The sequence below is a fragment of the Pristiophorus japonicus genome, chromosome 8 (assembly GCF_044704955.1).
Source record: "Pristiophorus japonicus isolate sPriJap1 chromosome 8, sPriJap1.hap1, whole genome shotgun sequence".
NCBI classification, from domain to species: domain Eukaryota; kingdom Metazoa; phylum Chordata; class Chondrichthyes; family Pristiophoridae; genus Pristiophorus; species Pristiophorus japonicus.
The window spans coordinates 106,469,599-106,495,025 of NC_091984.1; the positions used below are offsets into that span (position 1 = coordinate 106,469,599).

The window sequence follows — 25,427 nt, forward strand, 5'->3', positions numbered from 1 at the left end:
TAGGCCATTCTGCCCTTCAAGCCTGCACCACCATTCAATAAGATCGTGGCTGATCATTCACCTCGTACCCATTTCCTGCTTTCTCTCCATACCCCTTGATCCCCTTAGCTGTAAGGGCCATATCTAACTCCCTTTTGAATATATCTAATGAACTGGCATCAACAACTCTCTGCGGCAGGGAATTCCACAGGTTAACAACTCTCTGATTGAAGAAGTTTATCCTCATCTCAGTCCTAAATGGCCTACCCCTTATCCTTAGACTGTGTCCCCTGGTTCTGGACTTCCCCAACATCGGGAACATTCTTGCCGCATCCAACCTGTCCTGTCCAGTCCAGTCCCATCAGAATCTTATATGTTTCTATGAGATCCCCTCTCATCCTTCTAAACTCTAGTGTATAAAGGCCCAGTCGATCCAGTCTCTCCTCATATGTCAGTCCAGCCATCCCGGGAATCAGTCTGGTGAACCTTCGCTGCACTCTCTCAATAGCAAGAATGTCCTTCCTCAGATTAGGAGACCAAAACTGTACACAATATTCCAGGTGAGGACTTACCAAGGCCCTGTACAACTGCAGTAAGACCTCCCTGCTCCTATACTCAAATCCCCTAGCTATGAAGGCCAACATACCATTTGCCTTCTTCGCCTGCTGTACCTGCATGCCAACTTTCACTGACTGATGAACCATAACACCCAGGTCTCGTTGCACCTCCCCTTTTCCTAATCTGCCCCATTCAGATAATATTCTGCCTTCGTGTTTTTGCCCCCAAAGTGGATAACCTCACATTTATCCACATTATACTGCATCTGCCATGCATTTGCCCACTTGCCTAACCTGTCCAAGTCACCCTGCAGCCTCTTAGCGTCCTCCTCACAGCTCACACCGCCACCCAGTTTCGTGTCATCTGCAAACTTGGAGATATTACACTCAATTCCTTCATTAATGTATATTGTAAAGAGCTGGGGTCCTAGCACTGAGCCCTGCAGCACCCCACTAGTTACTGCCTGCCATTCTGAAAAGGATCCGTTTATCCCGACTCTCTGCTTCCTGCCTGCTAACCAGTTCTCTATCCACATCAGTACATTACCCCCAATACCATGTGCTTTGATTTTGCACACCAATCTCTTGTGTGGGACCTTGTCAAAAGCCCCACACAAGAGGCCACCACATCCACTGGTTCTCCCTTGTCCACTCTACTAGTTACATCCTCAAAAAATTCCAGAAGATTTTCAAGCATGATTTCCCTTTCATAAATCCACACTGACTTGGACCGATCCTGTCACTGCTTTCCAAATGCGCTGCTATTTCATCTTTAATAATTGATTCCAACATTTTCCCCACCACTGATGTCAGGCTAACCGGTATATAATTACCCGTTTTCTCTCTCCCTCCTTTTTTAAAAATGTTGTTACATTAGCTACCCTCCAGTCCATAGGAACTGATCCAGAGTCAATAGACTGTTGGAAAATGATGACCAATGCATCCACTATTTCTAGGGCCACTTTCTTAAGTACTTCGGGATGCAGACTATCAGGCCCCGGGGATTTATCGGCCTTTAATCCCATCAAATTCCCTAACGCAATTTCCCGCCGAATAAGGATATCCTTCAGTTCCTCCTCACTAGACCCTCGGGCCCCCTAGTACTTCCGGAAAGTTATTTGTGTCTCCCTTCGTGAAGACAGAACCAAAGTATTTGTTCAACTGGTCTGCCATTTCTTTATTCCCCATTATAAATTCATCTGAATCTGACTGCAAGTGACCTACGTTTGTCTTCACTAATCTTTTTCTCTTCACATATCTATAGAAGCTTTTGCAGTCAATTTTTATGTTCCCGACAAACTTCCTCTCATATTCCATTTTCCCCCTCCTAATTAAACCCTTTGTCCTCCTCTGCTGAATTCTAAATTTCTCCCAGTCCTCAGGTTTGCTGCTTTTTCTGGCCAATTCATATGCCTCTTCCTTGGATTTAACACTATCCTTAATTTCCCTTGTTAGCCACGGTTGAGCCACCTTCCCCATTTTATTTTAACTCCAGACTCCCTGGAAACTGTGTCAGTGTGGAGGACAATGTTCCCTCTAATTTCTTTTTCCGTGCATATGCGTCTTTTCTATTGAAAAACCAGCTCACCAGCTCGCGGGACCTGCAGAGAGTTGTGTGACCCAGCGAACATTGGTGCCGACCCCTGTAAATACTGACACTCCCAGGGACTTCCTGTCCTAACTTCCAACAGATACAGGGCTCAATTTTCCCCACTGATTTGCGCCATTTTTTTTGAGCAGGCTGCTTTTTTTGGCCTAAGTTTAAAAAATCAGTTTCCCCAATCAATTTGCATGAGTTAGTTACGATTTTTTTAGGTTTTTTTTTTCAGCCAAAGGGGGCGTAACCTGCCACCCGCGCCAATTCTGGCGATTTAAGCAAGTTTGGTCAGCTGAGAGTTACTCCAGTTCTGCTTAGGCCAGCGTATGTGGCCTCTGCAGAAAAACCTTCTGGAGAGTTAAAGAAAGCGGCACAGGTAAGTGCAGCAGATGTACAGGGGAGGGAGGGAGGGAGAGCGAGAGAGAACCGGGAGGTGGCCATTCGGCCTGGGAGGTCGAGCAGGGGGGCGGACCGGCAAGCCTTTCAACCAGGGCGGGGGTAGCAGGACCGGCTTTAATAATTGGAGGTAAGTTACTGCAATATATTTTAAATTGATGCAATGTGTTTTAATATGTTGGGAACTGGCTGTATGTTTCGCATTGTGTCCCTGGTTACCATGGCAGCCTGATCTTTTTGGTGCAGATCCAGGCTCCACCCTCAAAACTAAAGGACAGGTTAGGCCATGCCAAAATGAAGAAATCCAACAGGGAAACTTAGAACATTTTTTTTGGCGTACTTGGGGCCCCCAAAAAACGGGCGTAACTCTTCAAGTATGCCAAAAAAAGCTTTGGGGAAAATTGAACCCACAGAGTCAGCTAGCTAAAAGAAAACTGCTGGAATTTAAATGTTTTTTTTAAAAAGTACATAGCAACAGAAATAACACACTATCCAGCCAAATACAGAAATCAGAGGATCTCTGGGATCACCTGGAACCCTCTCATCATTATTATCTCTTTTTAAAAAAAAACCTCTGAACAGGTGTTCTGCTTTAGGATTCCTACTTTGAAAGTGGAATAAAATGCTGGGTTCTCCATCAGATACAAATCAGCACCACACACAAAGCTAGTAAGCAAGATGAAAGGGCTGCTGCTAGATGAATAAACGTGGCAGCAGCCCCCTAATTCTTGACAAGTAAACTCATCTGTGGTGTGGCAAAGGTTAAAAACCTGAGGTTTTTTGCTTTGTGTGTAAAAACCTGAGGTTTTTTGCTTTGTGTGTAAAAATAACAAGTTCCCCTAATTCATACAATGGTCATTCAAAAACGCAAATTGAAAAGCCTAGTGGACTTCACACTTGACCCAATATAGCAAATACAATCTCCAATTACCACCGCCACTGACAGATCTCTAAATTAAACTCACCGCAGATCGGCACATTTAAAGGCAGTGAAGTGCAAGGGTAAATCTCTCTTACCTGGTGTACATTAAATAAATGCATTTGAAGTGTTTATATTCACATGCTGTGCATGTACATAAAACAAAAATAAAAAATTACATCTATAGGACACACAAGAACATCAGAAATAGGAGCAGGAGTAGGCCATACAGCCCATTGAGCCTGCTCCGCCATTTAATACGATCATGGCTGATCCGATCATGGACTCAGGTCCATTTCCCTGCCCGCTCCCTATAACCCCTTATTCCCTTATCGGTTAAGAATCTGTCTACCTCTGTCTTAAATTTATTCAATGACCCAGCTTCCACAGCTATCTGGCAGTGAATTCCACAGATTTACAACCCTCAGAAGAAATTCCTTCTCATCTCAATTTTAAATGGGCGGCCCCTTATTCAAAGATTATGCCCCCTAGTACTAGTCTCCCCATTAGTGGAAACATCCTCTCCGCATCCACCTTGTCAAGTCCCCTCATAATCTTATACGTTTCGATAAGATCACCTCTCATTCATCTGAATTCCAATGAGTAGAGGCCCAACCTACTCAACATTTCCTCATAAGTCAACCCCCTCATCTCTGGAATCAACCTGGTGAACCTTCTCTGAATAGCCTCTAAAGCAAGTATATCCTTTCTTAAATATGGAAACCAAAACTGTATGCAGTATTCTAGGTGTGGCCTCACCAATACCCTGTATAACTGTAGCAATACTTCCCTGCTTTTATACTCCATACTCTTTGCAATAAAGGCCAAGATTCCATTGGCCTTCCTGATCACTTGCTGTACCTGCATACTAAGCTTTTGTGCTTAATGCAACAGGACCCCCAGGTCCCGCTATATTGCAACCCCCTTTCTCCATTTAAATAATAATTTGCTCCTAGATTTTTTTCTGCAAAAGTGCATAACTTCATACTTTCCAACATTATACTCCATCTGCCAAATTTTTGCCCACTCACGTAGTCTGTCTATGTCCTTTTAGAAACATAGAAAAAAGGTGCAGGAGTAGGCCATTCAATAAGATCATGGCTGATCATTCCCTCAGTACCCCTTTCCTGCTTTCTCTCCATACCCTTTGATCCCCTTAGCCGTAAGGGCCATATCTAACTCCCTCTTGAATATATCCAATGAACTGGCATCAACAACTCTCTGCGGCAGGAAATTCCATAGGTTAACAACTCTCTGAGTGAAGAAGTTTCTCATCGCAGTCCTAAATGGCCTACCCCTTATCCTAAGACTATGTCCCTGGTTCTGGACGTCCCAAACATCGGTAACATTCTTCCCGCATCTAATCTGTCCAGTCCCGTCAGAATCTTATACGTTTCTATGAAATCCCCTCTCACCCTTCTAAACTCCAGTGAATAAAGGCCCAGTTGATCCAGTCTCTCCTCATATGACAATCCAGCTATCCCTGGAATCATCTGGTGAACCTTCGCTGCACTCCCTCAATAGCAGAAACATCCTTCCTCAGATTAGGAGACCAAAACTGAACACAATATTCCAGGCGAGGCCTCACTAAGGCTCTGTACAACTGCAGTAAGACCTCTCTGCTCCTATACTCAAATCCCCTAGCTATGAAGGCCAACTTACCATTTGCCTTCTTCACCACCTGCTGTACCTGCATGCCAACCTTCAATGACTAATGAACCATGACATCCAAGTCTCGTTGCACCTCCCCTTTTCCTAATCTGCCGCCATTCAGATTATATTCTGCCTTTGTGTTTTTGCCCCCAAAATGGATAACCTCACATTTATCCACATTATACTGCATCTGCCATGCATTTGCCCACTCACCTAACTTGTCCAAGTCACCCTGCAGCCTCTTAGCGTCCTCCTCACAGCTCACACCACCACCCAGCTTAGTGTCATCTGCAAACTCGGAGATATTACACTCAATTCCTTCTTCCAAATCGTTAATGTATATTGTAAAGAACTGGGGTCCCAGCACTGAGCCCTGCGGCACTCCACTAGTCACTGCCTGCCATTCTGAAAAGGACCCATTTATCCCCACTCTCTGCTTCCTGTCTGCCAACCAGTACTCTATCCACATCAGTACATTAACCCCAGTACCAAGCGCTTTGATTTTGCACACCAATCTCTTGTGAGGGACCTTGTCAAAAGCCTTTTGAAAGTCTAAATACACCACATCCAATGTTGGACCCTTGTCCACTCTGCTAGTTACATCCTCAAAAAATTCCAGAAGATTTGTCAAGCATGATTTCCCTTTCATAAATCCATGCTGACTTGGACTGATCCTGTCACTGCTTTCCAAATGCGCTGCTATTTCATTCTTAATGACTGATTGCAACATTTTCCCCACTACTGATGTCAAGCTAACCGGTCTATAATTCTCCCTCCTTTTTTAAAAAGTGGTGTTACATTAGCTACCCTCCAGTCCATAGGAACTGACCTAGAGTCGATAGACTGTTGGAAAATGATCACCAATGCATCCACTATTTCTAGGGCCACTTCCTTCAGTACTCTGGGATGCAGACTATCAGGCCCCGGGGATTTATCCCATCAATTTCCCTAACACAATTTCCCACCTAATAAGGATATCCTTCAGTTCCTCCTTCTCACTAGACCCACTGTCCCCTCGTACATTCGGAAGGTTATTTGTGTCTTCCTTCGTGAAGACAGAACCAAAGTATTTGTTCAATTGGTCTGCCATTTCTTTGCAGGTTTTTTGTGTCCTCCTCACACATTGCTTTTCCTCCCATCTTTGTATCAGCAACAAACCTGGCTACATTACACTCGGTCCCTTCATCCAAGTCGTTAATAGAAGATTGTAAATAGTTGGCGTCCCAGCATTGATCGCTGCGGCATCCCACTAGTCACTGGTTGCCAACCTGAGAATGAACCATTTATCCCGACTCTCTGTTTTCTGTTCGACAGCCAATCCTCTATCCATGTTAATATATTATCCCCAACCCCGTGAACTTTTATCTTGTGCAGTAATCTTTTATGTGGCACCTTGTCAAATGCCTTCTGGAAATCCAAAAACACCACATCCACTGGTTCCCCTTTATCTACCCTGTCCGTTACATCCTCAAAGAACTCCAACAAATTTGTCAAACATAACTTCCCCTTCATAAATCCATGCTGACTCTGCCTGACTGAATTATGCTTTTCCAAATGTCCTGCTACTGCTTCTTTAATAATGGACTCCAACATTTTCCCAACCACAGATGTTAGGCTAACTGGTCCATAGTTTCCTGCTTTTTGTCTGCCTCCTTTTTTAAATAGGAGCGTTACATTTGCAGTTTTCCAATCTGCTGGGACCTCCCCAGAATCCAGGGAATTTTGGTAAATTACAACCAATGCATCCACAATCCCTGCCGCTACTTCTCTTAAGACCCTTGGATCAGGTCCAGGGGATTTATCCGCCTTTAGTCCCATTATCTTACTGAGTACCAATTCCTTAGTGATTGTGATTGTGTTAAGTTCCTTCCCTCTTTATAGCCCCTTGACTATCCACTGTTGGGATATTTTTAGTGTCCTCTACCATAAAGACTGATAAAAAAATATTTAATCAGAGTTTCTCCATGTTCCCCATAACTAATTCCCCGGTCTCGTCCTCTAAGGGACCAACATTTACTTTAGCCACGTGAACCAGGCTGGGACTAGTGTCCTGGCAAATCAAATAACTAGGGCTGCAGAGAGCACTTTAAACGAATTAGTGGGGTGGGGTTCAGGTAAGCAGAAACCTTAAAGCTCAAAAAACAAGGTGAAGGCAATAGAGCAGGGTAGCATTGGAAGAAGCGAAAACCAGAGCGTGACAGGAAGGGACAGAATCTATAAACATAAGAGTGTATCAGAAACAGGGGTCATAACAGGAGAAAATGGTAAGAAAATACATTTAAACGCCCTCTATCTGAATGCACGCAACATTTGTAACAAATTAGATGAGCTGTCGGCACAAAGAGTTACAAATGGGTATGATCTGATAGCCATATCAGAGATTTGGTTGCAAAGTGACCAAGACTGGGAACTAAACATTCAGGAATACTTGACAATTCGGAAGGACAGACAGAAGGATGGAATCACTGCAATAGTGAGAAACGATATTGGCTCAACTGATCAGGATGTTGAAACAGTTTGGGTGGAGATAAGGAATAATAAGGGGAAAAAGTCCATTGGTGAGCGTAGTCTATACGCCCCCTAACAGTAGCAACTCTGTTGGTCGCAGTATAAACCAAGAAATAGTGGGGGCTTGTAAAAAGGGATCAGCAATAATCGTGGGTGATTTTAACCTCCATATTGATTGGACAAATCAAATTGGTCAGGGTAACCTTGAGGAGGAGTTCATAGAGTGCGTAAAGGACGGGTTCCTTGAGCAGTATGAAACGGAATCAACCAGGGAGCAGGCTATCTTAGATCTGGTCCTGTGTAATGAGACAGGATTAATAAACAATCTCCTAGTAAAGGATCCCCTTGGAACAAATGACCATAGCATAGCTGAATTTCAAATTCAGATGGAGGACGAGAAAGTTGGATCTCAAACCAGCGTACTAAGCTTAAATAAAGGAGACTACAAAGGTATGAGGGCAGGGTTGGCTAAAGTGGACTGGGAAAACAGATTAAAGTGTAGAATGGTTGATGAACAGTGGTGTACATTTAAGGAGATATTTCATAACTCGCAAGAAAAATATATTCCAGTGAGGAGGAAATGGTGTAAAAGAAAAGATAGCCATCCGTGGCTGGCTAACTAAATAAATAAAGGATGGTATCCAATTAAAAACAAGGGCATACAAAATGGCCAAAACTAGTGGGAGGACAGAAGATTGGGAAGCTTGGGAAGAATGGCAGGCAGTGACTAGTGGAGTGCCACAGGGCTCAGTGCTGGGACCCCAGCTCTTTACAATATACATTAACGATTTAGATGAAGGAATTGAGTGTAATATCTCCAAGTTTGCGGATGACACTAAACTGGGTGGCGGTGTGAGCTGTGAGGAGGATGCTAAGAGGCTGCAGGGTGACTTGGACAGGTTAGGTGAGTGGGCAAATGCATGGCAGATGCAGTATAATGAGGTTATCCATTTTGGGGACAAAAACACAAAGGCAGAATATTATCTGAATGGCAGATTAGGAAAAGGGGAGGTGCAACGAGATTTGTCATGGTTCATCAGTCACTGAAAGTGGGCATGCAGGTACAGCAGGCGGTGAAGAAGGCAAATGGTATGTTGGCCTTCATAGCTAGGGGATTTGAGTATAGGAGTAGGGAGGTCTTACTGCAGTTGTACAGGGCCTTAGTGAGGCCTCACCTGGAATATTGTGTTCAGTTTTGGTCTCCTAATCTGAGGAAGGACGTTCTTGCTATTGAGGGAGTGCAGCGAAGGTTCACCAAACTGATTCTAGGGATAGCTGGACTGTCATAAGAGGAGAGACTGGATCAACTGGGCTTTTATTCACTGGAGTTTAGAAGGATGAGAGGGGATCTCATAGAAACGTATAAGATTCTGACGGGTCTGGACAGGTTAGATGCGGGAAGAATGTTCCCGATGTTGGGGAAGTCCAGAACCAGGGGACATAGTCTTAGGATAAGGGGTAGGCCATTTAGGACTGAGATGAGGAGAAACTTCTTCACTCAGAGAGTTGTTAACCTGTGGAATTCCCTGCCGCAGAGAGTTGTTGATGCCAGTTCATTGGATATATTCAAGAGGGAGTTAGCTATGGCCCTTATGGCTAAGGGGATCAAGGGGTATGGAGAGAAAGCAGGAAAGGGGTACTGAGGGAATGATCAGCCATGATCTTATTGAATGGTGATGCAGGCTCGAAGGGCCGAATAGCCTATTCCTGCACCTATTTTCTATGTTTCTATGTTTAAAAGCCAGCAAAGAATGACTAAAAGAATGCTTAAGAAAGGGAAGATAGACTATGAAAGTAAACTAGCTCGAAATATAAAAACAGATAGCAACAGTTTCTACACTCACCAGTGTAAATAAGGGAGAGGCAGGAATCTGTATTAGTCAACATTGTTTAATGGGTCTGAATGCAGGGACTAACAATACAGATGAACACTGTTTTAGCATAACAGATTTAGTACTGTAAAGCAAGTTGCCAAGTAAATATCTGGTACAAACACTCACACCCTACCTGCTGAGAATGGCTGTCTGCCTTCCTACTGTCAAGTGATCCGGCATCATTCTCTGGTAATTCATTTAATTCCACATGAAAAATATAGAATATAAATCCATATAGAGCTGGCCCCAGGCCATTACACAGCCCTCGAATGCCTGTGACCATTCCTTGAACAACACCTACAAACAATTGTAACTCTGAGTTAGTGTTCAAACTTAGTAGCTCAAAAGAAACATTGGCCCCAAGTTTCCACATGATTTGCTCCTGATTTTTAGGAGCAAATGGTGTAGAACGGAGTATCTTAGAAATCGGAATTCTCGTAATTTAGTTTGCTCCAGTTCTAGTCAGTTAGAACAGTTTCACTTTGGAACAGAATTTTCTTTTCAAAAGGGGGCGTGTCCGGCCACTTACGCCTGATTTCAAAGTTTCGTGAGTGAAAACTTACTCCAAACTAACTTAGAATGGAGTAAGTGAAGATTTTTGTACGCTCGAAAAAACCTTGTCTACACTTTAGAAAATCAGGCGTAGGTTATAAATCAGGCGTAGGGAATGGGGGGGGGGGGGGGGGTGTTTAAAGGGAAGTTTATAAACATTAAACACTTCAGTTTTACAAATAAAGAGCCATCATCAATAATAAATGACAAATACATCAATAAATCAACCAATAAATCAATCAAAAAAAATTAATAAGAAATAATTGTTTTTTTTAAATCAATAAATAAAAAAATTTCTACTTACCGACTGCAGCACCGGGAGCCCTCCAACAGCATGCTGGGATGCCCCCCCCCCCCCAGTGTGTCTCTGTCAGTGTCTCTATCTCTCTGTCTGTCTGTCTCTCATTCTCTGTCTGTCAGTGTCTGTGTTTCTGACAGCGAGGAGGGGGGTAGAGGGAGAGGGAGGGTAGAGGGAGAGGGGGGGAGCAGGGGGAGGGAAGGGGGGAGGGATGGGGTGAGAAGGGGGGAGGGATGGGGGGAGAAGGGGGAGGGATGGGGGGAGAAGGGGGGAGGGATAGGGGGAGAAGGGGGGAGGGATGGGGGGAGAAGGGGGGAGGGATGGGGGGAGAAAGGAGATGGGGGGGAGAAAGGAGATGGGGGGGGGGGAGAGAAGGAGATTGGGGGGGGGGAGAAAAGAAGATTGGGGGTGGGGGGGAGAAGGAGATTGGGGGGGAGAAGGAGATCGGGGGGGGAGAAGGAGATCGGGGGGGGGAGAAGGAGATCGGGGGGGGGAGAAGGAGATCGGGGGGGGGGGGGGAGAAGGAGATCGGGGGGGGGGGGGGGAGAAGGAGATCGGGGGGGGGGGGGAGAAGGAGATCGGGGGGGGGGGGAGAAGGAGATTGGGGGGGGGGAAGGAGATTGGGGGGGATGGAAGGAGATTGGGGGGGATGGAAGGAGATGGGGGGGGTGGGGGGAAGGAGATTGGGGGGGGGGAAGGAGATTGGGGGGGGGGTGGGGGAAGGAGATTGGGGGGGGGTGGGGGGAAGGAGATTGGGGGGGGAAGGAGATTGGGAGGGGTGGGGGGAAGGAGATTGGGGGGTGGGGGGAAGGAGATTGGGGGGGTGGGGGGAAGGAGATTGGGGGGGTGGGGGGAAGGAGATTGGGGGGGTGGGGGGAAGGAGATTGGGGGGGTGGGGGGGAAGGAGATTGGGGGCGGGTGGGTGGAAGGAGATTGGGGGGGGTGGGGGGAAGGAGATTGGGGGGGGTGGGGGGAAGGAAAAGGGGGAGGGAGGCTGAATGGGCCGGGCCCGAGACTTCGGGCAAAGTCCGTCCCCAGCACCAGATTTACAGGTAGGTGGCATTGGGTCGGGTCGGGGGGGTGGTGGGAGGGAGGTCGGTTCGGTTCGGGTCGGGGGGAGGGAGGGAGGTCAGGTCGGATCCGGTCCAGGGGCGGGGGGGGGGGGGGGAAGGGGAGCGGGAGTCGAGTCGGGTCGGGAGGAAGCAGGAGCTGGCCGTGGGAGGAGCCTTATGCACGCAGCCCCAGTGAGGCCATTCGGCCAGGGCTAGGGTCTGCGTGCTTCGGCCCCTCCCACACAGTTTTGGGCGCCTGGAGCTACTGAACTTGCGTGCCCACTGTAACGCATGTGCACAGGTCCTGGCACTGTTTTCAGCGCAGGGACCTGGCTCCGCCCCCTACAGCTCCTGCTGCGCTGCGCCGAGGGCCAGAGGACCTGCAGGGAGGTGGAGAATCTGGAGGGTTTTTTTAGGCGCACTTTGTGGCGCGAAAAACGGGCGTCCAGGTCGGGACTGCGCCGTTCTAGGCGCGGCTCGAAACTTGGGCCCATTATCTCTATTTTAAATGAAATGTGACTGTTTTGCTCAACAGCTATCATATTAGATTAACTCAAGCCACATTTTATTGACAGTGCTGAATTATTCTCTATGGAAATCCAGATAAATGTAGCTGCTTGTAATCTGAGCCGAGATCAATTAGAGGTCATTAAATTGCAGGTTCCTTTTCTTTTAAGAAAAACAATGTTTTGCATTGGTGACAAAATATGACATTTTGGAGCATGATGCAAAAGGGAGTGTGCGTGAGAGAGATGTGATACATTACAGAGCACATCCCTTATTAATGAAATATAAACCAAGCAAAAGACTACTAGGAAAATAATTCTCATTAATTTTTTTTTACATGGCTTCCAAAAGTTTGCCACTAGACTTTGGGCAACCATGTTTTGTCCTGCCTCTGACTGCAGTTTTCAGAACCCATGATAGACTGAAGGCATAAAATTCACTTCCTTTAAAATTGTCAATGTAAAAAGCAATAGCTAGCATTACATGGAAGTTATAAACCTAATGTAGATCAAAATCTAGAATTTACATGAGAAGCATCCTACACCATTGGTAACAGAAATCCACATTTCTGGCACAGTGGCACCTACAAACACTTTGGGGGTGTGGGGGGGGGAAAGAAAGATTGTTCCTCTAATGGAAAGGTAAATACCCCTGGCAAAGTGAAATTAAAATTTCTGCACACTTTAGAAGGTGGCATTCTGAATTTTAAAACTTATTACAAATAGTCTGATGAATGAAAAAGACGATGAAAGTTATTTCATGTTTTCTAAAAGTATCCTGGATTGATAAAAAGGAGCCCATATTAAAAGCAAACTGGAACTGTCGGCAGCAACACAATTTGTATTTACTCTAACTCCACAGCACCGATTCGGACAGAAGGAAAGACTTTACCTTGTTGATCTAGATCAGCATTCCTTGACACCAATGCACTCACTGCTGGGAAAGTAATGCTGGACATGGCTGCCACTGCTCCTGCTGCCCACATCATCCTACAGTCAATGCACATTAATGTTACGTAGTTAGGCCCCACAATATTAAAGGATAGGGAATAAAAGGATATGGGTAAAGGGAGGGCATATGACATTTGGACCATTTCTTGGTGGAGAATAAACAACACGGACTAGGTTGAAGAGGCTATTTTTGATGTAATTTCGATGTTGAAAAAGATGCAATTCTACTGCAAAAATAACACTGTCTCTCATCTCTATCATTTTAAACAATTTGCTCATCTAGTACAGGGTATCTCAGGTCTAGATCAACTAAAAAGTGAAGCATTAACCTTAAGAGGCAACAATAATAACAACTTTTATTCATATAGCGCCTTTAACATAGTAAAATGTCCCAAGGCGCTTCACAACAATTTTACAACACGTTAGATATTGACCATTGAGGGAAAGAGAGAAAAAGCGTGAGAAGGAATAAGGAGTATACAATAGGAAAATTGTATACAATGGTACAGGACACAACAGAAAGTAAATACAATTTGTATTGTCACAATACAAATGACAACATATTTCATACATACAAAAATAGTATAACTTTAAGATGGACTTTAGATGGAAAAAGTTATATTTTCATAATCACAATGGATTTCCAATTTAACATTGTGATGAGAAAAATACAAATATGGGATCATTCTAAACACAGTATGCAGGTCTATTTAAAGGGTATAATGGTTATTAAAATCTCTCAAGAGAAAAGATTCAAATTACATACCAAGGCTCAGAGCCAAAGCCATACCAGGCCAACTGCAACATCTGGAATCCCAACCCAAGCAGAATAGTGTTTTTGTTCCCAATGGATCTCATCAGCAAACTCAAAACCGCTGTCTGAAAAAGAAATGCAGTTAACTTTGAAGCACTATTTTTAGGTCAACCGTTTCAACAAATTATATTTCTTGAGTGCTCCTCACACACAGGAAAACATTGACAAATACCATTCAGGAGGGGAAAGGAAAAGGTGGGGGAGGGAGCAAAGACATGTTGGAGAAGTGTTTTTCAGAGGTTCTGAAAGTAGAGAGGTGGCAAGACAAAGATATCGAAGCGAGAGTTCCAGAGGGCAAGGGTGTAGTTACTGAAAAAGTGGCCATCAATGGTAGAGCAGAAGGATAAGGAAACGAGGAGTATCTTAATAACAGAGGATCAGAACATGCGTACTGGAATAAAAACAGAAAATGCTGGAAATACTCAGCAGATCAGGCAGCATCTGTGGAAAGAGAAACTGAGTTAACATTTCAGGTCAATGACCTTTTGTCAGAACTGGAAAAAGTTAAGAGATAGAACAGTGTTTTAAGCAAGTACAGAAGCAGGGAAAGGGGAGGGGAAGAAAGATTTAAAAAGGTCTGACATGGTGGAAGGCCCTGGAGAGATTAAATGACAAAATGTGTACTGGAAGATGAGGCTGCAGCAGATTGTAATGATAGGATGGGGTGAGGTTAGGCAAGGCATAGGGTGATTTGAAAACAAGGACAAGGATATTGAAGTCAATTTGCCATGGCATAGGGAACCAGTAGAGGTTGGAAAGCACAGGGATGACCTATGTGCATAACTTTTACATGCAAGAGTGTGGACTTCAGCATTTCAAATGACATGGTACCTAGAAATATTAAATGCCAAAGGTGGCTTAATGATGCAGATTGGAAATGTAGCGCCCCTATTTAAAAAAGGAGGCAGACAAAAATCAGGAAACTATAGACCAGTTAGCCTAACATCTGTGGTTGGAAAAATGTTGGAGTCCATTATCAAAGAAGCAGTAGCAGGACATTTGGATAAGCAAAATTCGGTCAGGCAGAGTCAGCATGGATTTATGAAGGGGAAGTCATGTTTGACAAATTTGCTGGAGTTCCTTGAGGATCTAATGAACAGGGTGGATAAAGGGGAACCAGTGGATGTGGTGTATTTGGACTTCCAGAAGACATTTGACAAGGTGCCACATTAAGGGCCCATGTTTCCACATGATTTGCGCCTGATTTTTAGGATCAACTGTTGGAGAACGGACTATCTTAGAAATCGCAATTCTCCACATTTTTTTTTCTGCAGTTCTAGTGAGGTAGAACAGTTCTACTTTAGAACAGAATTTTTTCTTCAAAAGGGACATGTCCGGCCACTGACGCCTTATTTCAAAGTTTCCACAGTGAAAATGTACTCCAAACTAAAGTAGAATGGAGCAAGTGAAGATTTTTGTAGAACTGAAAAAACCTGTTCTACACATTAAAAAATCAGGCGCAGGTTACAAATTAGGCGTCCAGAACGAGGTGGTGGGGGGGCGAGGGGAAGTCATTAAATTCTACAATCAATCCTTATTTATACTTCTACAAATATTATACAAATAAATCCAACCTGAATAAACATTTATAAGCAAAGAAAAGATTAAATAAACCATATTTCTACCTGTGTGAAAGTGCTTCAGCCATCGTTCGAAGGAAACCGCCGTTTGTTGCCGCGCAGGGGAGGGAGGGGAAGGAGACAGCGGTTTGTTGCCGCGCAGGGGAGGGAGGGGAAGGAGACAGCGGCTTGTTGCCGCGCAGGGGAGGGAGGGGAAGGAGACAGCGGCTTGTTGCCGCGCAGGGGAGGGAGGGGAAGGAGACAGCGGCTTGTTGCCGCGCAGGGGAGGGAGGGGAAGGAGACAGCGGCTTGTTGCCGCGCAGGGGAGGGAGGGGAAGGAGACAGCGGCTTGTTGCCGCGCAGGGGAGGGAGAGGAAGGAGACAGCGGCTTGTTGCTGCGCAGGGGAGGGAGGGGAAGGAGACAGCGGCTTGTTGCCGCGCAGGGGAGGGAGAGGAAGGAGACAGCGGCTTGTTGCCGTGGAGTGAGGGGAAGGAGACAGCGGCTTGTTGCCGCGCAGGGGAGGGAGGGGAAGGAGACAGCGGCTTGTTGCCGCGCAGGGGAGGGAGGGGAAGGAGACAGCGGCTTGTTGCCGCGCAGGGGAGGGAGGGGAAGGAGACAGCGGCTTGTTGCCGCGCAGGGGAGGGAGGGGAAGGAGACAGTGAGAAGGGAACTCAGTGCTGATGTGCTGATGGCAATGTGATTTTATTTTAAAATGTTCAAAAATTAAACAGCTACAAAGAACTACAAAAATGGCCGAGTGCCAATGTTATTTTTCCACAGAGCATGCGCGAACGCTCCAACGCGCAGCGTTGCCGGCAGGAAAAAACAAATTTAAATAGTACCCGCCCCCTCCCACTTACAAAATCGGCGCGAGTGTAGGCTCCGCCCCCCTGGGCGCCGCGCCAAACAGACAAGGAGCTGCAAAGCGCTCGAGAATAACGCATTTTTTTTCTGGCGCCGTTTTAGGCGCGAAAAACGGGCGCCCAGCTCGGAGGGGCGCCCGTTTTTTATCCTGTGGAAACTTGGGCCCAAAAGATTACTGCACAAGATAAAAGTTCACGGGGTTGGAGGTAATATATTAGCATGGATAGAGGATTGGCTAACTAACAGCGAACAGAGAGTCAGGATAAATGGTTCATTCTCTGATTGGCAACCAGTAACTATTGGGGTGCCGCAGGGATCAGTGCTGGGACCCCAACTATTTACAATCTACATTAACGACTTGGAAGAAGGGACTGAGTGTAACGTAGTCAAGTTTGCTGACGATACAAAGATGGGAAGAAAAGTAATGTGTGAGGACACAAAAAATCTGCAAAAGCACATAAACAGGCTAAGTGAGTGGGCAAAAATTTGGCAGATGGAGTATAATGTTGGAAAGTGTGAGGTCATGCACTTTGGCAGAAAAAAATCAAAGAGCAAGTTATTATTTAAATGGAGAAAGATTGCAAAGTGCCGCAGTACAGCGGGACCTGGGGGTACTTGTGCATGAAACACAAAATGATAGTATGCAGGTACAGCAAGTGATCAGGAAGGCCAATGGTATCTTGGCCTTTATTGCAAAGGGGATGGAGTATAAAAGCAGAGAAGTCTTGCTAGAGCTATACAAGGTATTGGTGAGGCCACACCTGGAATAGTGCATGCAGTTTTGGTTTCCATATTTAAGAAAGGATATACTTGCTTTGGAGGCAGCTCAGAGAAGGTTCACTAGGTTGATTCCGGGGATGAGGGGGTTGACATGAGGAAAGGTTGAGTAGGTTGGGCCTCTACTCATTGGAATTCAGAAGAATGAGAAGTGATCTTATTGAAACGTCTAAGATTATGAGGAGGTTTGACAAAGTGGATGCAGAGATAATGTTTCCACTGATGGGGAGACTAGAACTAAAGGGCATGATCTTAGAATAAGGGGCCGCCCATTTAAAAGAGATGAGGAGGAATTTCTTCTCTCAGAGGGTTGTAAATCTGTGGAATTCACTGCCTCAGAGAGCTGTAGAAGCTGGGACATTGAATAAATTTAAGACAGAAATAGACAGTTTCTTAAACGATAAGGGGATAAGGGATTATGGGGAGCGGGCGGGGAAGTGGAGCTGAGTCCATGATCAGATCAGCCATGATCTTATTGAATGGCGGAGCAGGCTCGCGGGACCGTATGGCCTACTCCTGTTCCTATTTCTTATGTTCTTATGTAGACACACCATGCCACAAGTGTGAGAATAAAATCTAGTACCCAAGATTCCCAACAGGTTGAGTTTTCAATCCCAGACAAAGCATCCAAAGGAGGTTCCTTCGAGTAGGGATAGGAAAGGAAATTAGGCAAATTTGACCTCCGCTCTTATCCATCTCCGAGGGACTACCTCATTAATAGCAGAGGCTGGGGGCTGGGGGTGAGGGAAGCAGGTTCACTGCTTGACCAGGAAGCTGCTGTATTCCCTACTAGATACTAACATAGGGAAAATATATGACGATAGAAAAATGGCAGAAGAAAAATTCAGTCTTATTCATCATTAAATAGTTTTAAATGACATTTTAGACCGTTCAGCATATTATGAATTGAAAATGAACTTCTGCTAGCTGGATTCTTAAAATATATTTTTTTTAAATCTGTGAAAAGGAAAGACATTATACAAATATTATCTGGAAATAGCTGTCAACTACAAGGAAGGCCGTTAATGGCACTGTCTGAGCAGAATCTAATCAAATCACGATTGGTTGGGATAGTAGCTTAGGTCTTTCAAATGTTGAACACCTGTGAAACTGGCAGATGCCAATCAAACACTCTGGAGTTGCACATAGACCAACCAAGCGTCAAAAGAAATTGAAATCGACTAGCCAAGGGCTGCTGATCACATTTTGAACAATGAAATTAATAAATAATATAATTTCCTGCCAAATGGAGAGAACTCCTTTAATCTTGTGTGCTGTATTGTGCCCTGGATGCATTGTATGAGATGTTTGGTATGTCGTCATTTCAGTTTTCATTGGTGTCCAACTTGATAGCTGGACTCTCGGTGGCCAAGTCAGGTCTATTTCTTACATGAGCATGACATCAGGATGTTTATGGAAGTTCGTGTCCTCCAAAAGCCTTGCAGATTATTACATATAGTAAGAAATATTGGCCCTGAATTTGTAGTCAGCGGCAAAGCGAAGATGTTCGCTGATGGTCCCAAAATAGGCTTCGCACAAGGATCTTGCAATCCCTGTGTCGAGAACTTCGGGTATTCCGACCTTGAATTCAATGGAACTTAATAGGGATCCCCTTGTTCGAACTGCTGTGATGTCAATAGACTGCTAAGCAGCCAATCAAAAGGCAGAATTTTCACAAAGTGAGCAAGCAACAGATTCGGGTTCTTACATGGAGAAAAGGCAAACCTAAAATAAAGATGCACAAACTTAAAAAGTTAACATTTTTTGAAAGTTTCTTAATTTTAATTTTTATTAAAATGGACAAATTTCATACTGCACAAAATTAAAATTAGTTTTCCAGGCCTTTAATCTTTGTTTAGCAGCCAAAACGTTGTTGAAAACCCAGTTACACCTAATCCCTTTAGGTCTAACTTTTAGTGGGGAATTTAACAGCGTACTTACTGTGGAAGAGCCGAAGTTCTCGTCAGTTTCAACGATATATGAGATTTTACTGATTGCCAGCTCTGTTGGGTGAGGAGGGGGCGCACGGTTTCGGAGTTGACATTGACAGACTGCAAGTTTGGGATTTCCACAAGCCCATGTGGCAAATCCCAAAGTTGTGGTCAGTTTTTAAAGCCAGTTTGCTGCCTTACACCGTCATACCGACCTCATATTCAGGGCCATTCTCTGAAAGAATGATATTTAAACCATTGTGCTCCGACTGATTCTTTATTGTTTTAGGATTGAGATGAGGAGAAACTTCTTCACTCAGAGAGTTGTTAACCTGTGGAATTCCCTGCCACAGAGAGTTGTTGATACCAGTTCATTGGATATATTCAAGAGGGAGTTAGATATGGCCCTTACGGCTAAAGAGATCAAGGGGTATGGAGAGAAAGCAGGAAAGGGGTACTGAGGGAATGATCAGCCATGATCTTATTGAATGGCGGTGCAGGCTCGAAGGGCCGAATAGCCTACTCCTGCACTTATTTTCTATGTTTCTAAATATTTGCATTGATAGTCTCCCGCTATATTGTTTTGCTCCTCTGTAATTGTAATTTTTGTAAATAAATTTGATTACTAGTTTTAGCCAGAATGGACTGGAAAGCATGGTGGGAGGCGAGTGCAATGTCCTGCATTAAATATTTTGGGAAATGTTTTTAATTATAGGGTGTGCTACTCCCAATTATGGCATGTACGAAGGTGTATGTTTCAGATCATAGGAGCCATGGGTGTGCTTATGTAAACTTAGTTTCACTGTGAACATGGAAGGAAATTGTATCAGAATCTTACAAGAGCCAGTCTAGCAAGATTCAGTAATGGTTACCGATAGTGTGTGAAATAGAACAGTAAAGGGGGTTTTCTTAAAGTAAGTACCATATGAGGCTTTAACTGGATACTTACTTGTGCAATAATGGACAGGATTCCAAGGACAGCTATAAAGGCTGTCACACTTTCTGATGAAAATCTCATGACCTATCAGGACAACAAAAAAAATATTAAATGCGCTGTAATTTTTAATCTATTAAATCTAAATGCTATATTATCATTTTATTTTAATTAAATAAAACCATTCTCCAATTCCTGTACAATTTTATGCATATTCATTTATCAAAAATAAATCCCAGCAATAAATTGATCATAATGGACCGAGACAACAAATACTAAGAAAGGACTTACAATTATATAGCAACTTTTTCAACCACTGGACGTCTCAAAGCACTTTACAGCCAATGAAGTACTTTTGAAGTGTAGTCACTGTTGTAATGTGGGAAACTCAACAGCCAATATACGGGCAGCAAGCTCCCACAAACAGCAATGTGATAATGACCAAATAACCTGTTTTTGTTATGCTGATTGAGGGATAAATATTGCCCAGGACACCAGGGATAATTCACCTGCTCTTCTTCGAAATACTGCCATGGGATCTTTTATGTCCAGCTGAGAGAGCAGACGGGGCCTTGGATTAACGTTTCATCTGAAAGATGGCACTTCCGACAGTGTAGCACTCCCTCAGCACTGCACTGCACTTGAGTGTCAGCTTAGATTTTTATGCTCTAGTTCCTGGAGTGCTACTTGAAGCCACAACTTACTGCCTCAGAGATGAGCGTGCTACCCACTGAGCCACAGCTGACACCACCAACAACCAATACTATTTGAAGAATTCTACATTCTAGTTAATTGTAAAACATAAATATGCTAGGAACATAGGAACAGGAGTAGGCCTTTGAGCCCCTCGAGCCTGCTCTGCCATGCAATGAGATTATGGCTGATCTATGATTTTATTGTATATACCCGCCTTTAGTCCATATCCCTCAATACCTGTGGTTAACAAAAAGCAATCAATCTCCGATTTAAAATTAACAATTGATCTAGCAACAATTGCTATTTGCAGGAGAGAGTTCCAAACTTCTACCACCCTTTGTGTGTAGAAGTGTTTCCGAATTTCACTCCCGAAAGGTCTGGCTCTAATTTTTAGACAATACCCCCTAGTCCTAGACTCCCCAACCATCGGAAATAGTTTCTCTCGATCTACCCTATCTGTTCCCCTTAATATCTTGAAAACTTTGATCAGACCACCCCTTAACTGTCTAAATTCTAGGGAATACAACCCTCATTTGTGTAATCTCTCCTTGTAACTTAAACCTTGAAGTCCAGATATCATTCTGGTAAACCTAAACTGCACTCCCTCCAAGGCCAATATATCCTTCCTTAGGTGTGCTGTCCAGAACTGCTCACAGTGCTCCAGGTGTGGTCTAACCAAGGTGTTGTATGGCTGTAGCATAACTTCTACCCCCTTGTATTCTAGTCCTCTAGATATAAAGGCCAGCATTGCATTAGTCTTTTAAATTATTTTCTGTACCTGTTCATGACATTTTAATGGTCTATGTACCTGAATCCCCCAGTCTCTTTGAATATTCACTATTTTTAGCTTTTCACTATTTAGAAAGTACCTTGTTCTATCCTTTTTTGGACCAAAGTGGATGACCTCACATGTGCCTACTTTGAAATCCATTTGCCACAGTTTTGCCCATTCACTTAATCTGTCGATATCCCTTTGTAAATTTATGCTTTCATCTGCCGACAATGCCGCCTATCTTTGTGTCATCGGCAAATTTGGATATATGACTTTCTATGCCATCATCCAAGTTGTTCATAAATACTGTGAATAGTTGAGGCCCCAACACACATCCCTGTGGGACACCACTAGTCACATCCTGCCAACCCTACTGTCTGTCTCCAGCCGCTCAGCCGATTTCCAAACCAGGTCAATAATTTGCCATCAATTCCATGAGCTTCTATCTTAGTTAACAGGCTCTTATGTGGAATTTTATCAAAAGCCGTCTGGAAGTCCACATATATAACATCCATAGACATTCCCCTGAACGCTACTTTAGTCACCTCATAAAAAAATGTAATCAGGTTTGTCGAATCCACGCACAGGCATCTTCCACCCTTCAATATGTTGTTTGGGACCTTGAATATCAGGTCCCTCACTGAAACACTTATGAAATCATCTCTTTTTGGTGTGGAAGTGGGTTATCCTCGATTCGAGGGACTGCCTAATACTATACTGTATCTTTCACAAATCCATGCTGGCTCTCCCTGATCAATTGAAAATGATCAAGGTGTTCAGTCACCATATCCTTAATTATAGACTCTAGCAATTTCCCCGACAACAGATGTCTATAATTCCCTGGTTTCCCTCTCTCGCCATTTCTTAAATAGCAGAGTGACATAGCAATGACCGGTGCTAGTCTGCTTATTCCAATCTATATGAAAGTTAAAATCCCCCATTAAAACCACTTTGTCTTTGCTACATGCTTGCCTAATCTCTGCATGTATACAATTGTATCTGAATCTTGCAAGAGCCAGTCTAGCTGCTACCAGGGGATCTATACACAACTCCCACTACAGTCTTAAATCCTTTTCTATTTCTTAATTCTACACATAAGGTCTACACTGCCAACGTACTTCTCATTATATCCTCTCTTATCATTGAAGTACACGCAATAAATGGCAATTAAAGAATCAACTTTGTTTTAATAAACTACAGCAGCAAAGAAGCAAGTAGGTAATCACATGGCATCACATCTATTTTGTGTGTCAACTTGATCTTTCTTATTGTATTGTATCTGAGCTCCCATTAAGCAGAAACCAATTGAAGCACCTACCCAATTTTGAAAGTAAGCACAAAGTGTAAATTTATTTCGAACACAGTGATGGCTGCTTGAATAATGTAAACACTTTGAGGTAGTGTGTTCAGTTCCACTGGCATTTGCACTTGAAGCTTAACTGGAACATCCTGGATAGCTGATCACTTATTAAATTGAAGGTATATTTCAAAAACCTGGCACTACACATTCAGCAGAAACTTGGGAGGAATTATCTATGATTTTTATGGAAGTAATTTTCAACTGGTTAGCCATCTGTCTGCTCTGAATATAGGATGCATAAAATAGCCTTAATGAAGTTATTACCAAACCTATTGTACTGTGATTTACCAACATTTTCTGAAATTTGTGAAAGCTAAGAGATTTCCCAAATGCTATTCCTACCTGTCTGAGGTAAAGAAAAAAACTGGAATACTGGCCCGCCTCTGGCAGGTAGGAGAGGAAAACTGTAATGCAGATAAGTAGAACTGTTGAATCTTGGCCAACCTTCTTGAGGGACTGGGGATAAAAAAAATATTTACATGCATAAATGTCAACCAGTATATTCACATCAAAGAAGCCAAGTTTTTTTAATGCTGCTGTCTCTGAAAACTAAATAACTTTAATAATACATGCAGCTAAAGCGGAGCAAAACATAATCACCTTTTTAAATGTATAATATAATGTCAAGTGAAGCAAACAAGAGCATGACTTCAATATTGCAGAAACTCAACAACATTCTATATTTTTGGTTTACAATTTCAGGTACTTGTAAAGCCCAGAAAGACTCTATCCAATGAGCAGAACTGTCTTCCTCAACAGCTCAATTACAGGTCTGAAGATGGCCAAAATAGCATTAGTGAATTTTCTAATTTCCAGCAGATATTCAACACTTGTGAGAAAAGTGTAATAAATATCCGAATGGTTCAACACGTAAACTGAAGTGGTTCCAGTTAAAGCCGTATTTGTGAACATAATCAAGAAACCCATTAGAAATTTAAATTGGGAGAAGCTGAAGGTTCAATATTAAAATGTATTTGCATTTTTCACAGATAGAATATAACACCTTCAATTTCTAATTCAAAGTCCATGTCACACTTACCGCAAATGGGTCAGCTTGCTCCCAAGAAATGGGAGCTCCCCAAGAGGCTGGACGCATCTTTTCAGGGAGAGATTCTGGTACAGCCACCAATATAAAGCAAATATCCAGCAGAGCAATTGCCGTAGCAAGAATAACCACAAGATTGTCTCCATAAATTCGGCCAAGATATGCACCGATGGCTGGGCTGGTAACTAAGCTTGCAGCAAATGTGGCCGAAACCTAGTAATTGTGAAGATAAGAATAACTACTGCAGTCCAAAGATGAATATATTGCAAGAGAAAGACACAATACACAGAGCAGCAAATGGGTTATTCAGCAAACCTTGGACTTTTAAAAAGTTATTCTAGTCTTAGCATAAAACTAAACTGGAAGATTATTTTCCTTAGTTTGTAATCAATTCTTCGGATTAAATAAAACAAGACACTGCTTTTTGGAAATTACACAATTGGATATTGAATCATAGAAATTTACAGCACAGGAGGCGGCCATTTGGCCCATTGTGCCCGTGCCGACCAACAAAGAGCTATCCAGCCTAACCCACTTTCCAGCTCTTGGTCCGTAGCCTTGTAGGTTACAGCACTTCAAGTGCATATTCAATTACTTTTTAAATGTTATGAGGGTTTCTACCTCTACCACCCTTTCAGGCAGTGAGTTCCAGACTCTCACCACCCCGAGTGAAATAATTTCTTCTCAAATCTCCTCTAAACCTCCTACCAATTACTTTAAATCTATGGTTATTGACCCCTCTGCTAAGGGTCCTTCCTATCCACTCTATCTCGGCTCCTCATAATTTTATACACCTCAATTAGGTCTCCCCTCAGCCTCCCCTATTCCAAAAAAAACAACCCCAACTTATCCAGTCTTTCCTCATAGCTAAAATTCTCCAGTCCAGGCAACAGCCTCGTAAATCTCCTCTGTACGTTCTCTTGTGCAATCACATTTTCCTGTAATGTGGTGACCAGAACTGCACGCAGTACTCCAGCTGTGGCCTAACTAGTGTTTTATACAGTTCAAGCATAATCTCCCAGCTCTTATATTCTATGCCTCGGCTAATAAAAAGAAAAGACTTGGATTTATATAGCGCCTTTCACGACCACTGGACATCTCAAAGCGCTTTACAGCCAATTAAATACTTTTGGAGTGCAGTCACTGTTGTAATGTGGGAAAATAATAAAGGCAAGTATCCCGTATTCCTTCTTAATCACCTTATCTACCTGTCCTGCTACCTTGAGGGATCTGTGGACATGCACTCTAAGGTCCCTCTGTTCCTCTACACTTCTCAGTGTCCTACCATTTAATGTGTATTCCCTTGCCTTGTTAGCCCTTCCCAAATGCATTACCTCACACTTCTTCGGGTTGAATTCCATTTGCCACTGTTCTACCCACCTGACCAGTTCATTGATATCTTCCTGTAGTCTACAGCTTTCTTCTTCATGCTCAACCACACGGCCAATGCTTGTATCATCTGCAAACTTCTTAATCATACCCCCTACATTGAAATCTAAATCATTGATATATACCACAAAAGGAAGGGACCTAGTACTGAGCCCTGCGGAACCCCACTGGAAACACTGTTCTAAAGTAAAACATCTGAAAGCATTTCTTACCCTTGTAATAAAGAAAATATGGGATCAGAAACTCAACTCAGGGTGAACAGGATGCCAATCTTGTGAATAGTCTAGGGGATGGAGTTGGTGGCGAGGGTAAAACATTTGTGCAGGTGCTGAAGATGGTAGCTTCAGTCTTCTCAAAGTTTAGCTGTAGGAAATTACGGCTTATCCAAGACTGGATGTCAAATAAGCAGTGGATGTGTCGAGAGACATAACGGCGAAGTAGAG

General features: G+C 43.5%; 1 protein-coding gene across 1 annotated transcript in view; it reads right to left on the reverse strand.

The window, feature by feature from the left end:
• The window catches only part of mfsd14a1 (major facilitator superfamily domain containing 14A 1), a 53,127-nt gene that overhangs the window by 2,333 nt on the left and 25,367 nt on the right, over positions 1-25,427 (reverse strand). Inside the window, exons 6-11 of the mRNA XM_070887269.1 lie at positions 23,590-23,808; positions 22,893-23,006; positions 19,738-19,809; positions 13,609-13,721; positions 12,784-12,881; positions 9,617-9,780 (exon numbers count right to left, since the gene is read on the reverse strand). Coding sequence (XP_070743370.1) covers positions 9,617-9,780; positions 12,784-12,881; positions 13,609-13,721; positions 19,738-19,809; positions 22,893-23,006; positions 23,590-23,808 — 780 coding nt within the window. The remainder of the gene's footprint in view (positions 1-9,616; positions 9,781-12,783; positions 12,882-13,608; positions 13,722-19,737; positions 19,810-22,892; positions 23,007-23,589; positions 23,809-25,427) is intronic.